Raw genomic sequence first — 15,674 nt, 5'->3', positions numbered from 1 at the left:
TATAAGCAATGTTTAGCCATCATCTGTCATACAGACTTAGGGGAAAGGGCCTCCTCAGCTGGAACAGCTGGAATTGCAAGATTAGCTCAATAAATTGTTTTTCTTCTACCAGATCATCTATCAGTTTATATACATTACTCACCTCTAGCTTCAACTGCCTTCACTGGAGAAAACACACACTTTCTGTCAAGCTCTAGCTTTATGAACAAAGAGGAGTTCGCCTTCAGCTTTCAAAGACAGGGTTTGTGAGGTTTAAACTATTTTACTGAGTATTTTTGAGGAAAGTATTCAGAAAGATGCAAAGATTAATTCTCTGTGTTAGTACGTTCTCTCTACCTTTCTTTTTAAAGACTCCTCTCACTTCCACAATTACAATAGAAACCACATCAGACAAACTAAGGGAAATGCAATTATACGCCATGTAAGTAACAATTAGGAGAATGCTTTTTTTTTTTTTTTTTTTTTTAATGTTGTTTTAACCTAATGGTTTAAATCAAAATACTAAAACCTCTGCTAATGTAAGTAATTCTTTGAAATCTTTCCCAGGAGTACACATTGCTCCATTCGCAACGTATTCTTATTCTCTAAGGCCCTGCCTATTCTGGAAACTTCTACAATGAACAAGAGCTGTGTAATAAATTCTGCATATATTCAATTATTCCAGTAGTTTATACCTCTAGTGGACGTAAAATAAGGTCAAAGCACTTTTAATTGGAATCACTGTTTCCAGACTACAGCTTCCATACTTCTGCTAAAAAATAACAACACTTAGCAAAGCCAAGATGAACTTCTCATTGAAAACCAGAATATTTACCTCCTTAAAGCAACAGCCAAATCAATCATGAAAACAGATATTTAACGTGAAGATATCTTTAAAAAAAAAAAAAAAAAAAAAAAAAGAAAGAAAGAAAGAAAGAAAGAAAGAAAGAAAGAAAGAAAGAAAGAAAGAAAAGAAAAGAAAAAGAAAAAAACACTCAAGAGCTTATCTTTGCAGTGTCATTATCTAACTACAGCACCCACATACCCATGGTGTAAACACCACTTAAAATTGTCAGTTTTCCCTGCGCTTTTATGGGTACAATGGAAAATATTATTATATAGCCTTTCTTGCCTGTGTTAGGAACAATATTTCAGCATAGCAGAACTAAAGGAACTTGACAAAGCACAGAATTTATTTTCCACTGATCCTGCTGTCTTGTTACAGTCTTCATTTTTCTCAGTCTGGACAGTAATAGCCAGGCTAATCCCTCTCCCGTTTATTTCTACCCAGGTTCAATTGCAGTTTCTCCTGACACCAATGTGAATACAATTTCTGGTGGTGTACATATCACCAATAGACTTTTATATGCCAGATTTTGTCCTTTCTGTTCCCATTTAGTAACGTTTTAGCTCCCTGAGCAGTCCCGCTAAGGAAGAGGCAGTTTGGGCCAAAGCAACAGGTACACCCTTGAGCAACAGCGATAAGACAGATGTAATTCACCACTTCATCGAGACCCAGGCAAGTCCAAAGCACTGACCCCTCGGAGGCCGTGTTTGCCTTGGCGCCTGGCTGTCCCAGCTCGCTCAGAGGTTGCTGTCCAAGCGCAGAGCCTGAGCTCCCCAGGGCTGCCAAGGCACGTGGCAGGAGCGCGGCGCGCAGGGGCCATGTCACGCGGGACCCTGGGGAGATGCCAGCGCAGGCTGATGTGCCCAAATTCTCTGCTGTTTACCATCAAAAGTGAAGAGAAGGAAAAAAAAGTCGCTGCCATGATGAACTCGGGCTTGTTTGGAAGGGCTGTCCCCAGCAGCCTCATTGTCGTAAGCAAGACAGACGGACCTGGAGGACAGAGAAACCTCCAGATACCTTTGGGTTAGCCGTAACTTTTGGTACCTATCGCATCTGGAAAAAATATATCCCTCCAGAGATGCCAAGGCAAAGAAGGGATTGATTAAAACGGCAAGAGATGAGTTATTTATTAAGCTGTTTTCACATTTTTAGCAATGTTAGAGAGCTTCCTGCAGCTGCCATAGAGACAACAGCTACAGACAATAAAACTTTATGAGCAATTTAAATTCTCTCTCCCCTTAGGAGATGCGGAAAAACAATGACAACTGACTGTTTGCAGGTTGCATATATCTTGCCTTCATTAAGTAGGACTCTGTTTAAACACATATTATTCTTTTCCATCAGATTGTCACAGACTTCCACAGAGAGGGTAAATAGTTTATAGCTTCCACTTTCAACAATGCACTGTAAAAATACACTGCAGTCAGATTTGATTATCCAATTTCATTTAGTGCGAGCCACTCTCAGCACATCAGCGTGCTTATTTGCATGTTTCAGAATAGCAACAGAAATGGATTACCATGGGCAATGGAAAATAAGTTTTTGCACATGGAAAATAAAATAGTAATAACCACATTGTAAAATTACAGATGCATGTGATAAATCAGTTTTAGCCTCAGTCTTATACCATTCACACCTGAAATTTGTGCATAAATCCACCTCATTTGAGACTTACTTAATGTTTCTTCTAAAGGTGCCCTGGAGCTCAAGATTCAATTTACCTAAGAACTGACATGGGTAAAGAAAGAAAAACATGTTCCCTTCCTTCCCTACAAAATGTGCAATTTCCTTGTCAACTGTGCACTAGCTTGAGTCTCAAGATGGGTAAATTTTCATGCATGATTGGTTCACATTTTGACTTTTGTCACTTTGCAAGCACAAAGTGATAAGAAGCTAGGAAGGAAATATGGAGAAAGAAAAGATCTCTTAAATATCTAACGTAATATACAGCACTGTCAGTTAATTCTAACAGAATCTGTATACATATTTGTGATTGACATATATATTTATACTCTGTCTACTTCAGAAGAATTTAATATATGTACTTTTTAAATTTTCCTGGTTTGCAAGGTCTTGCTAGACTACCACTTATTTTATATTTACAAGAGGTGGTGAAGCTTTGCTTTCAACAGGTGCCTTTCAGTGTGCCAACCTAAACAAAATTACCTGTGATTTTCCAAGTCGTAGCTAGTAAAGACCAAGAGGACTTTGAAATACTGCCTGAATGAAAATACAGATGGATGAGAGAAAAAAGTGAACAAAAAAATAAACAGGAAAGGTGTTTGTTTGCTGACCATACTGGTAACAAATGGTATGAAGAGGAAAGCCAATAAGTTATTCCTCATGTTACAACACATAAATATGGGAGAAGTAGGGCATGTACTGAAATTAAAATTTCTTTGCAGTCCTGTTTCTTTATTTTCAGAGCACATCTGTTGTGCTTTGAAAGAAGAGACACTGCTTGGACTAGATGATCTCTGCAGGTGCCTTCCAATCTCAACTGTTCTGTGGTCCTGCACCACAATGTCAATGAAATGGGGTAATTTTCAAAAAGTCAGAACATAGTGGGTAAAGCTGAAACTCTTCACTAAGAGGTACAGAAAAATGGTGAAAACACATCTTATCAACCTGTGCATCACTGAGGAAAGTTGCTATCTTTGTTGTCCTGCACTGAATCCATAGAAAGAACACACGAACATTTCTTAGCCTATGCCAGGCTTACTAGCCAAGTTCTGGGAAGAAGCAGGCTAATGTGAGACAACACCATTTGGTTCCCATGAGCTGCCATCCTTCTTCCAAGGCTCTGAAGACCCCAGGAGTTAACAGTTGGCCCCTTCCTTGTCTTTTTTAATGCTTTATTATAGCAGTGAGGCAGCAGACTGCTTATATCCCATTTTTCTCGGACTCTTTTTAAAGTGTGAATGAGCATGTGTGTATGTTGGAGTGATAACATAAGGCTAAGGCACATTTCTAGTAAATATTACTTTAAATTATCCTGGAATGTAAAAGTGCACTTGTGCAAAACTAGCTGCCCAAAAAGGGAAGCAAAGCTGTAAACCATCCTGCCTGCAAGCTGGGCATGTCGGCAGGAGAGTGTCACTGTATAAGGGTATGTTTACAGGTCACTTCAGCCTGCATCTATGCACCCTATAGCACTGAACCTCCATGCACTTGACTGCAACCACCTCTCCTATGTGGGCACTTACATTGTGGCAAGAAAACAGCCGAGACCTTGTGGTTATAGGAGCACCAGCTTCCTGGATGAATTTAAGACATTTCTTCCGTAAAATGTGGGTAGAGGTGAGCAAAACAAGGAGTAGCCTCCCACGTGACTGACCACATGGTGAACTTCATCACCAAAGCCACCTTCAAAGTAGATTTAAGCTGGTCTCTCATTTAAGACTTGTTCCAGCAGTGATAGCCAAGACATGGCCCAAACTCAGTTCCTTGATCTCCCTTTGGCTGAAATTCAGTGAACCATGCAAGCCATTTTTACCTGTTTCAGAACAAAAATCAAGCAGGCAAAGAAGCTGTTTAAAGGACTCTGCTTCTGAACCTACAGTGGGGGCATTCAGACCCAGGGACACCTGTGATAGTCACATATATTTATGCATTGACTGCAGCAATTAAGTGTGTAATTAGCAGTAGGGAAGAAGCTGTGGGTAAAGCCATAAGCACAACAAAACCGAACATTAAGATACAAAACAGCTGCTTCTTTCATCCACTGCCACAATTTAGTGATGCTGAATGCTGTGCAATACCTGTGAAGCTGACAGGGAGGTGAAGAAGGACTGAAATAGGCAGCACAACAAGGCTGATGGCATCCTTAAAGTGGATGCTGCTGTTGTATACCTCCAGCAAAGAGGTTACCTCTCACAGCCTTCTGTCCCCTTTTTCCCAGGTTTGCCTGTATTAAATCTGTAATACAAGAGCAATCTCACTGGACTTGGTCATTGCCATGCTTTACCACATCCCTAATTTCGGCTGGCACTATTATTGTAATGCAGATAAGAAAAACAAAGTTTTGGAATTTGACTTTTGGGGACATAAATGAGTTTCCCTGCAGAGTGGGATCTTGCAGTGACTGCTACACATCTTTCTCCGGGACAAGTCTGATTTTGGAAGTGAAGTTACGTATTGGGAGTGGGGAGGGAATATTTCTGCAATAAACAGAAAGACAACCACCACAAATGGTAAAGCTTTTGGTCAGATTCCTGGGTGAAGCACACATAAAATCAAGTGGAGGCAGTGCAGAGGTGCAATGTGACACTGCAACCCTACAGTCTTTAGGAAAATAATGAGGCTCAAGAACAAGGAACACATCAAGGGGGACAGGAGGCAATAAATCATTGAACTGGAATCTGAAATGCTGGGCTGTTCTGTTCAACGTACCACTCCAGCATCTCCAGCCTCCATCACATGCCCTGCATGCCATAATGGTCTGAATTTGACCATATGTTTGTAGCTAAGCTATGAAATTCATTTGTCAAGTCCCAGGAGTTTTTGGCAAGTTGTCCCATACTATATGTGTGGTCTACTACACTAACACATGCATGCAAAGCTTTACAGTGGGTATGTCTATATGATCCAGAGGCAACGGAGCTGATGATTTCAGTGCTCTGATTTTTAGTGCTCTGTAACAATGAATGGAGATAGAGAGGACTCAAGCCTAAGATGTTTCAGCACAGTTGCTAGGACTAAAGCCTGCTGAAGGCTGCTGGAACATGCTATAAATATGTATCTGAGCTCCACGCCAACTGTGTAAACTCAGAAGCTGCTTGCTTCATTCAGAGAGTTTATACCCACCAGAGCTGCAGTGAGAGTTCAGAGCCTGTTAAAATAGAGGCAAAACAGTGGCTGGCAAGAGTCACATTTTCCTTGTGAAAAGGGATGTGGAAGATGCTAGGACAATGCAGGGGTGTATGACAGATAGGAAATCATTTCTCGGGTGTTTTGAAATGAAACACATAATCCAGAGTTATGGGCCCTCATTAATCAGGCAGAGGAGTCCTGAGGTGCCAAATCTCGCAAGAGCAGCCCAGAGAACTTTGAGTCATTCGTAAGCTCTTCCTAACTGAATCCTTAATGTGACATTTGCCCAAATTCTAGATCCCAGTTCAAATATCACCTTCTTGGCCTAAGAATGGTTGCCTAGTGGCTCTGACTCAAGCTGATTCACAACAGAAGATAAATCTTTCTACTCCTAAAAGAAAGCAAAAAGCTGTCGAGAAATCCCTACATTCCTCTGCCTTGTGCAATCTGGAGCCAGTAGTTTTTGCAACAAGATGACAGTCCCATTTCTTCATGTCCTGAACCAACATGCCTCTTAGAGGCTGTGTAGGTTGCTATGGGCAGCCCTGCCACCGTATTTCTTAGTACCAGTGCAGAAAGGATGCAGAACTGCCAAAATAAGGCTTCATTAAAGTCCAATATATATCATAAAGGTGAGAGGGTTTGTTGGTTAAGAGGTTAGCAGGCTGCATGAAAGAGAAACCAGAATCTCCCTCAGCCTAGCAGGATCATCTAATTAACTTCAGCTCACGGTAGATAGCAGCTACCATCTAATATTTTTCTAAAGTCAAAACCACACCTGTGAAGCTGCTGTTACATGGGTGAAATGCTGTGATTTGCCTCCCAGCAACACCACAAAGCCAACTAGGAGACTGCATGCTGACACCTCTGGTCCCCACCAGCCTAGCAGACCATTAAGTTGGGTCCTTGGAGACTCTTTTCAGTTTAAGATGTATAAACTCAAATACCCCAAACCTTGCCAAGACTGCATGCCTGGGGTTACACTGAGTCCTCAGGAGTGCCAACAACCTTTATTTTAGCTGAGGATGGCAGAATGCACAGATACTCAGCACTCCCCATCCTCCAACCCCAATCGCATTTCCAATCCTCTGGCTCCAGAGCATGAATGTAACTAACTCCTCTGTGAAAGTAACCTCCTGGCAATACCAGCCACAGCTTCTCCCAGGTAATCTGGATGATATCCACGTTTTAGATCTGTCCACTAACCCAGCCAGAAAACTGCAATAGCGCCATCCAGGCAGGAATTACCCATAAAACAAAAAATGCTTTTCCCCACTTTGGCACAGGGAAAGCATGTCAGACAAAAAGAAAGTTTTGCAAGGTATGTGCCACACTCCAGAAGATGCTCGGATAGAGCGTAGTTGGCAAAACATCTCTGAGCAGAAATCTACTTACTTACAGATGGCTGCCAGTGATGCGCTGTTACCATTGTTTCCCCCCTCCCTGTGGTGAGGTATCTATGTGCTAAGCTTCAAACACCCACTGGGGTGGTGAGATGCTGGAGGGAGAATGGAGATGTCTCCATGTCACCCCTGGGCACGAGCCCAGCTCATGCAGTACTCACCTAGGAGCTGCACCCCGCGGGTCAGCCCGTAGACATCGATCAAGGCCCAGAGGGGTTCTGCCGTCCTCACCCCACTGAAGAACAGCATCGCGGCAGAGTCGTTCACCCGATAGAAAACCCGTCCTTTCTTGTCCACCCAGAAGGCGATGATGTTCCCCTCGTTGGCAAACTCTTCAGGCAGAGCCTTGGCCCAGAAACCAGTTTGGGAAACCAAATCGGGGCACGCGTACTTCGGCAGGGTGTCAGGGTTAATCCTTGATGGATCCTTAGAAGTAAACCCGATTCGAAGAGCCCCACTCCAGCAACACTGTTTTTTAGTGATCTGCAAAAAACAACAGCAGCAATAACAGCATTTGGCACTCAGACTTCTATTTACACGCTCCAGGCTCCATGCCATCAAATATCAAAGGCCACCGTGCAGATAAACCCACCAGATTTAGGAAACTTTTTACCCAAACATTGCTGCGGATATCTCATCTGCAAGTAGCAATACTGCACACTTAGGATATAATACACATATTTAAAAAAAAATTTGCATCAAATCTATGGGGAGAGATGAAATGTAATTACAGCTGCATGATGACTCACTTCTATTTCGAGGGTAATTCCTTTTGGCCTAAGAAATGTCCTCTTGCAAAATGTGCCAAAAAAATGGCCATAAGAGCTTTTATCTCAGCTGAGGCAGCACCTGCAGCAGCAGAGCTCTTCCCCCCTGGTGTTTGGATGATGGGGTTTCTCAGGACCTGAGGGAAAAGCACTGGCTCCAGAATCACAGTCACCACCATAGGGTTTTCTGGGTTTCCCAGCCAAGCTAAAGACAATCTCACCCTTCTTTAGCTTGTCAGATTGGATGAAATCACAGCTTTACAGCAGAGAACTTGTGTGGGGAAAAGCACAATTTAAAGTATTTAACAATATTTAATAAATAGTTAGGGGACAATGATAGATGTTGTATTATAAGTGATGAAAACCTATTCATTTCAGCCATGAGTGGTGGTTTTCAAGATATGTGGTGCTCCCCTATACCCACCCTCCCTCTCCCCATCATTGTGTGGTTACTTAGTGTGTTTGAAAAGCATGCTAGAAACATTGGCTAATAAATTTTGGGATGCTGCATGAGTCATACCCACCCTTCTGCACCTCAGAGAGCAGAACAAAGGCTCAGAGATGCCTCCAGAGCCATCAACTGCTTCTCACCTGAACTGGGCCCTGAGCTGAAGAGGATGGGCAGGGAATGGGCAGTGGGTCCTAAGCACGTGCAGCACACCAGGAACACCACCCAGGCACAAGATCACCTTCTACCTGCAGAAGGGGGTGATCTCCAGGGTGGCAGCAGGGTCCCCACATGGACATCATGCTCGCAGAGAATTCTCTCTCATATGGTTGCTCGTTATGACCATGCTGGGAACTGCTCCTCTCAAAAGCATACAGCCCATCAGCATCCAGACTATGAAATGAAAACCTAAGAATGCTGAATCCAATCCTTCTGCAGGGCCAGGATAGTCACTGCCTGTCAGTTGATGCATAATTAGCGTGTTTATTTGTGCACTAAACCTGCAGCACCCAGGTAGCCTCAAGCAGTTTCAGTATTTGCTGCAGGACAAGAGCAGAAACAGGAATAGGTACCACAGAGCAGATGTCTCACACAACTTGCTGCCTTACTGTAATTTCTCCTTGTGTCCAAGTGCTGATGGCTCGGGTGATTGGCAACGCCAGAGGCTAAGCTGCCCAGGACTGCTGGATTTTGTCCTCAAAAGCCTGGCAGCAGCTCCTCATATACCAGTGTGGGAGCCAGCAGTGCAGGATTTTCACCAAGGGATTCTCTGAGACATTTTCTTTGGATTTCTGAATAGTTCTGTAATAACATTTGTAAATATTGCATTTTTTCTTTCGCATGTTCCTCTCCAAGGCAAATCTGGAACACGTGCCCTTGCGAGCACAACAATCTCACCACAAGGACATTGCTGAAAGCCTACAGATTTCTGCTTTATTAAAGTGTCAGAGAAAACACCTCAGGGCTTCAGGAAAAAAAAGTTACCAGCCGACAGACAGTTTCTCAGTTGAGTGAGTGCTGCTCTTTACCCCTCCTCAACCCAGCCAAGCACCTAAACTGTTTACACAAAACAGCATCAGACACTCAGAGCTGCCCTCTGCCCTGGGAATGACACTCTGGCTTGCAGGACAGGCACTGGGGTGGCACTAGAAAGGACCGAAGCAGATTTGTTCTTTTATATCCCTGGTTGGGCTGGGCTGGGATCACACATGTCCCCAGGGGAAGGGGGGTGGATGGGGGCATGCATGTGCCAAAACAGGGAATATGCACGCACTCCAAGAAGCGGCCAGGATTATTTATTGTAGCAAATTTACTGCAAGCCCTAAAAGCTTTTGGGACTGAGATAAATATGGCCTCATTGTTATTCGTACAATTTACTCTTTCACAGTCTCTTGCCAATACTTTACAGCAATCACAGGCTGCATGAAGTAAATATTCATATGGTAATCTAGGCTGCACATGTTCCATGTATTAATCAGCACCTATAAACAGTTCTCAATACAGTCTGACCACAGGCAAACTAATATCCAAATTAAAATCTTGTATAAAGCCTGCCAAGAATTAGACACAGCTGGACAAAGGATACACAGTTTTGCTAAAAAAGGCAATGGTTAATGATGGACCAGATTCTCTCTTCAGCAGCCACTGCTAGTAGAAAGGCTTGGGAGGTCCCCTGGGTACCAGAAGGGGAGGAAAAGATGCACTCCAAACCCAAACTGCTAAGCTATAGCTGCTTCTACAGACTCAGGCTCCCACTGAAGTGTTGGAAGGGACCCCCACTCCCTAGCAGTACCCTGAATTACATGGAAGAAACCAAACTGGGGCATGCATCTCAGAGGCAGAGAAGGAGGAAATCTTCCTGAACCCCATATGGTTCCAGCAGCTTGATGGGATTCTCAAAGCTGCAAAGAAATCTCAGAATAAACCTCAATAAACCGAATGAGACCTCCTGACCTCTTTCCCCTAGTTTTCCAAAGGGAGTTTGGATTTTATAAGACCTGAATAACTAAGTTAGTGGCTGGTCTTTAGCTGGTAAGAAACACGAAATGTTTAAGATCCCATATTCCACAGGCACACGTAACAATAAGGCTTATGGACTTATCAGAAAAACAGAGGCATTTTCACATTTCTATCCGTCCCTAGGGTACAAGTTCTGCTGAAGCCTGCTGATCACTCCCAGGAGGCCTTCCCAGTAGATTCAGCAGGAGCCCTGCTCATAAACCCCTCATGCAGAGATGAAACATTTGCATGCATATTCTTCACATATGTTATGCAAACTAAAATCCTAAAATATACAGTAATAAACAACTGAATTTCCTGAGATAGTTACATTGTTTCAGAATGAGAAAGAAATAATCCAGAACCTTTGCCTAAACCACTAAGCCCACTCAAACCTTTGATAGTGTTTTCAAAAAGGAAATGTTGCTTTCATCTCCTCCCAAATCATTTCTTGCAGTTGTTTGTCCAAACTGCTAGCCAACATGGAAGAAATCCCATTAGGCAATGTGAGGGAGTCCTGCTGTGTTTCCAGCCTGAATGGAACCAGTAAGAACTCCACAGGAGACGAAGCAAACCTAGAGGGGGGATTTTCTGCCTATGGGCCTGAGCCTAAAATCTCCCTACATTTTTAAAAGGAAGCATCTTCCTCCTTTCTTGCTCCTTTTCTGGCTATAAGGGAAGAGGCAGAGAAGCCTAGCAAGCTGCCATAGATCCCAGCACATTGGGATCTCTAGCAATGGACAACAGCAGGATCATTCAGACTAGAGATGGCTAGAGATGCACCAAAGCTACTGCCTCTCAGGATGTCAAATATGTTTGTTTTTTTTTCTTGCTGTTTTCCAAGCAATCTCAACTTAATCTGCTATTCCTCATCTAACATCCAGACAAGCTCTCTTGGAGCATGGATTTCCCTTTTCTTCAGTTTCTATAGGGGTCTGTACTAACGGGTCTGAGAACGATGGTGACAAAAGCAGAAAGATTATAGATATTTAAGGCCAAGGTCTGACTACTGTGCTTTGTGTGGAGGGGATAAATACCTGCTGTGAGCACCTGGTACACCCCAACAGTCATTCACAGTAGCTACCATACCAATAAGGGAAGGTATCGACCACTCACCTTAAGCCTGACTTGTTCATAAATAATGATGGGCCTGTTGCTGAAGGTAATGGCGTTGCAGAAGCTAGACTGGCGTTTTACTGCCTTCTGTGTCGTGTCCATGATGATCTGGGATCCCTTCGTGTGGGGGTGGAAAAGCAGAGGGCTGACTGTCAGAGTCCCACACTGTGGGATGGGAAGGCAGTGCTTCTGCTTGTGGTGGCATCGGTGGGAGGAAGCTGGAAATGAGCCACCTATGGAATCTGAAAGCAGAATGAGGAAAAGTGAGGTTTAAAATCTGCTGTAATAAGTAAAACAAAAAACTATCAATGAAAAAAATTGGGGGGAGGAGGGGAGAGAAGGTTGTAGAGCAAAATGAAAGTCAGTCAAATCCTGTCTCTGTAAATTAATAGAGGTTTCTAGAGCATCTTGAACAACAAAAGACTATTAGGACACCAAAGGTTCCCATCCGGGCAATCTGATGGTACAGAGCCTGACATGGAGAACACAGCTCAGCTCCTGAAATCTGAGGCCATTTTGAGGCCACGCATCAGAACACAAGGCAAGAATCAGCTCCAAAACTGGACCAAAGCATGTGTGATGTTTGTGTATCAAAGCTGTCCCACCCAACTTGACCATTTCTCCCACTTCTCCTTTGCAACAGCAGCTCCATCAATCCTTGTGCCCATTTGCCTTTGTGTGCTGTTCTATCCGCTCTCACTAAGTGCCAGCTCAGACACATAAATTCCTAACTCATACCAGAGCGCTACTCAGTGATAACCCACCTGGACTTCTCCACCCACCTACACTCCTCTCTCCTCCAGCGATGGGAGCCTCAGCTGAGATCCCACTCGTCATGAAGGCACTTACCAGCACACCATGACATGGCAAGGAAAGTGGAGAGGGAGCAAAGGTGTAAAGCAGGGAGGAGCTTATGTCTTTAACCAAGAGAGTCAGTGCACAACTGACATGATCACGACAGCAGCTTTGTTCATGAATGACAGGATTCATGAGGTTTTTTTTCAATAGGGAGCCTGAAGCAGTTCAAGCACAAAACAATCATTATACTGAACAAAAGTCATCTGCTTCCTTTTCCTTGTGTGCACAAACAGAGTGCATTATGCACGTATGTTTGGGAGGAGATGCTCATAGATTTGGAAATAGAGTACCAACAGAGTAATGAATTATTCCATGATAGACTCAGGGATGCAATGAAAGCAATGTGACCTTAAAGCTGTGTCACTTTGCTTGTGCATGACTAAACACTGGTTTAAAATTCTATTCCTCTAATGCACAAACTACATAAACTAATTATATACATTCTTCATGCAAATTAATTGCTGACACTTATGTCTTTATATAGCTACTATAAAATAATGCTTACACCTCTAATGTAATTCTTGGGAGGTAGAAATGTAGAGCCTGAACCTTATTCCTCCTAGCTTTTAGGGCAGCCTGTAACTATGTGACATTGCAATGGTTCATCATCACAGCAAGTCTAAATAAGTAACAACAGAACTCAGAATGCTGATTTCTGATGAGAACATTTTGACGCAACTTCAACATCAGCCTCTTCAGCTTTCTGCTCTCATCCTCTTGCTGTTCTGTTTCTCAATGCTATCCCTCCAGAACAGAGCAAAGAGGCCAGACAAGTGGTTTTACCTTGAAAAATTCTCATCAATGCTGTAAGGGAGAGATGAACCAGCTGGAAGTGATTTGATGCTAAAAATTGTGTAGAATATAAGACATCTTCCTGTTTCTCACAAGAGAAGCAAACACCAAATATACATTCAATTCAAGCTAAACTTGCATCCAGACCTGAATTTTGTAGCTCCAACTTTTTGCTAGCAGCCACTTACCAAAACAAACTTGTGAAGCATAAAGGCACAGACATTTTAACTTGTTTGCATATCTCTGCTCTAATTTTACTGGATAATTTGGCTGTGATTATAACAACTGCTGCATCTCTCCCTAGGATGTGGCACCCTTTTAAAACATGGTAATGAAGTGACAAAAACTGCTCACAGCTTTCAAAACACGCTCTGATAACAACACTACATATGTCCAGAGCATCTGCTGGAGCTGTGTTACGGAGCCTTAGGGTCCTGTCTGCCCCCACGGGAAAGATGTTAGAGGAATGCTTATTTTTTGTGACAGTCTGGCACTGCTGAGTGAGAATGGGTCAAACTCACCCTAGGCCAATGCCTGCAGGAGAAGTGCCCCTGTGCATACAGCTGAAACTCAGGGCAAATACGTCCTATGGGAAGGAAAGAAATCACTCAGGGAAGGGCTTCCTCAGGTGGAAAATGCAAATGGGGAGAAGACCCTTTCCTGCTCCCACATGCTCTCACTCAGCAATGACTCTCACTTGAGGAACAGAGTTGAATAAGGACAGGAAACTATCTTAATTTAGAAAAAAAAGTCTTTATTTAAAACCAAAAATATTTGGGTTTTACTTTCACTTAACAAATGTTTGGAGAAGTTACAAAGCAATGGGCCAAATAGGATAGATGCCTTTGCTCAGTTCTTCAGGACAGTATGCCCACTCCAAAAGGAAGATACACCATGCAAGTTCAGATGGATGGTAACACAAACACCAAAGACTGGACTTAAGAAAGGAAAGGGACACTTCTGAAACACAATATGGTGATACATCAGTGTCCTTGCTTGGCCAGCTAAAAATAAATCATCTGCTGAAAGTTTTTTTCAAACTGAGCTTGACCTGGACTCCAGTCTTCTCCCATTCACTTATTTAAATTACTACACATTTCAACATCCTTAGCTTTTGCTGCTAGGAATATTGGTACAACACATCTGAGGCCTTTGCAGTAGATTTCAACTTATTGTTTTTCTTCATCTTCATAGAAAAGAATTGAGTGAAGCTCACAAACCTGGAGTCTCAGCTGGCAAAACAGGCAAAAGTCCTTCTGGCATCAGAGAAATCATGTGAGATTCCATTAGCTGGAAACCTAATCCTCCTCCTCCACAGCCTGACTTATCAGTCACTTACAAAGGAGAAGTGAAGTAATAGCTTCTAATAAAGTTTGCAAACAAACAAGAAGGCTCGAATCCAAAAGCATGTTCAAGGGCACCACAGGTTTCCCATGCAACAGCACAGCTGTAAAATAGCCAGGCAAAAAAAATTCCTCCTGACAAGTGGGACTTGTAACAACGTACCATGATCATGCAAACAGCTGGTATCTTGTGACAACAGTCACAAGAGTCAAGGCATGTCTGAAAAAAGCCCCAGTGTCAAAGTGCTGCAAATCTAGAGAAGCCCCATGGGTCCCCATACAGGTTTCCAGGTTTCACATTGTGGGTCACAGAGATCAGCATCTGCTCACTCTCATGGTTTTAAAGATTGGATAGGCTTTAATTTTCAATTCATGCTCAACAACAGATGCTGGTTGTACCATTTCCTGCAGTACTGGAAACCACAACATGAAGCACTCCAAGCTGTTCTGCCTTCAGATGCCTAAATGCATCCTTTCTGGAGCCCAGGCTGTTTGAGAAAGCAGAATATTGCCCCACAAGTGGCACGCTTCTCCCTTCATGTGTGCTAACTGTCCCTGGGCTCAAGAATCTCAAGGTCTGAGCAAAATCCACAAGCCTTATAAAAGGCAGCACTGGGGCACTGGATGTTCTCAGATTAGAAAATGCATCCCAAAGCCTGTTAGGGGTTTTCACTAGAAGCATTCATGCTCTGCAAAAATGAGACAGTCTTAAAGGCTTGGATTTCTTAAATGCTGCAAAAAAAAATGACTGGAGTTCATTTTTAACAAATACATCTTTTCCAGTTGAAAAAAAATCTTGACAGGCACATATCAGAATATTGTCAAAACTCATTTCAGAGTGGAAACTAACTGCAAGGTGTTTAAGATTAACTTATTTAAGCGTGTAATATGATTGGCACTCAGAACTGAGTGAAAGAGAAAAGACAACTTGAAACCAGAGCCCTGGGACTGACTTGAAATACAAGTGGGAATGACAAATCCTTATGTACCTGGGAAAGAGGAAAAAAGAGACACAAGGGTTGGTGACAGAGGCATGCCTGTCCTGCAGGCCAGTGAGAGTGAGAAGAGTGGACAGGGCAAAACACCACACCAAGAATCATAGAATCCTTTAGGTTGGAAAAGACTTAAAGATCGTCAAGTCCAATCATCAACCTGACCTACCAAGTCCCATAGCTAAACCATGCCCATTAGGGCCACATCCACATCTCTTAAACACCTTCAGGAATGAGGACACCCCCACTTTCCTGGACAGCCCCCTCCAAAGCTTGACCAGCCCCTCCATGAAAAAAATTCTTAAAAACAAGAAAAGCG

General features: G+C 43.0%; 1 protein-coding gene across 8 annotated transcripts in view; it reads right to left on the bottom strand.

The window, feature by feature from the left end:
* Nucleotides 1–15,674, bottom strand: part of NEURL1 (neuralized E3 ubiquitin protein ligase 1) — a 150,158-nt gene that overhangs the window by 49,950 nt on the left and 84,534 nt on the right. For all 8 annotated transcript variants that reach the window (XM_084525909.1, XM_084525915.1, XM_084525913.1 and 5 more), the window contains exons 2-3: nt 11,371–11,612; nt 7,203–7,524 (exon numbers count right to left, since the gene is read on the bottom strand). In XM_084525909.1, coding sequence (XP_084382035.1) covers nt 7,203–7,524; nt 11,371–11,612 — 564 coding nt within the window. The remainder of the gene's footprint in view (nt 1–7,202; nt 7,525–11,370; nt 11,613–15,674) is intronic.

Source organism: Aythya ferina, assembly GCF_964211825.1.
Source record: "Aythya ferina genome assembly, chromosome: 7".
NCBI lineage: Eukaryota > Metazoa > Chordata > Aves > Anseriformes > Anatidae > Aythya > Aythya ferina.
Note: the sequence above shows the minus strand (reverse complement) of the source record. Positions and strands in the feature narration are given on the sequence as shown.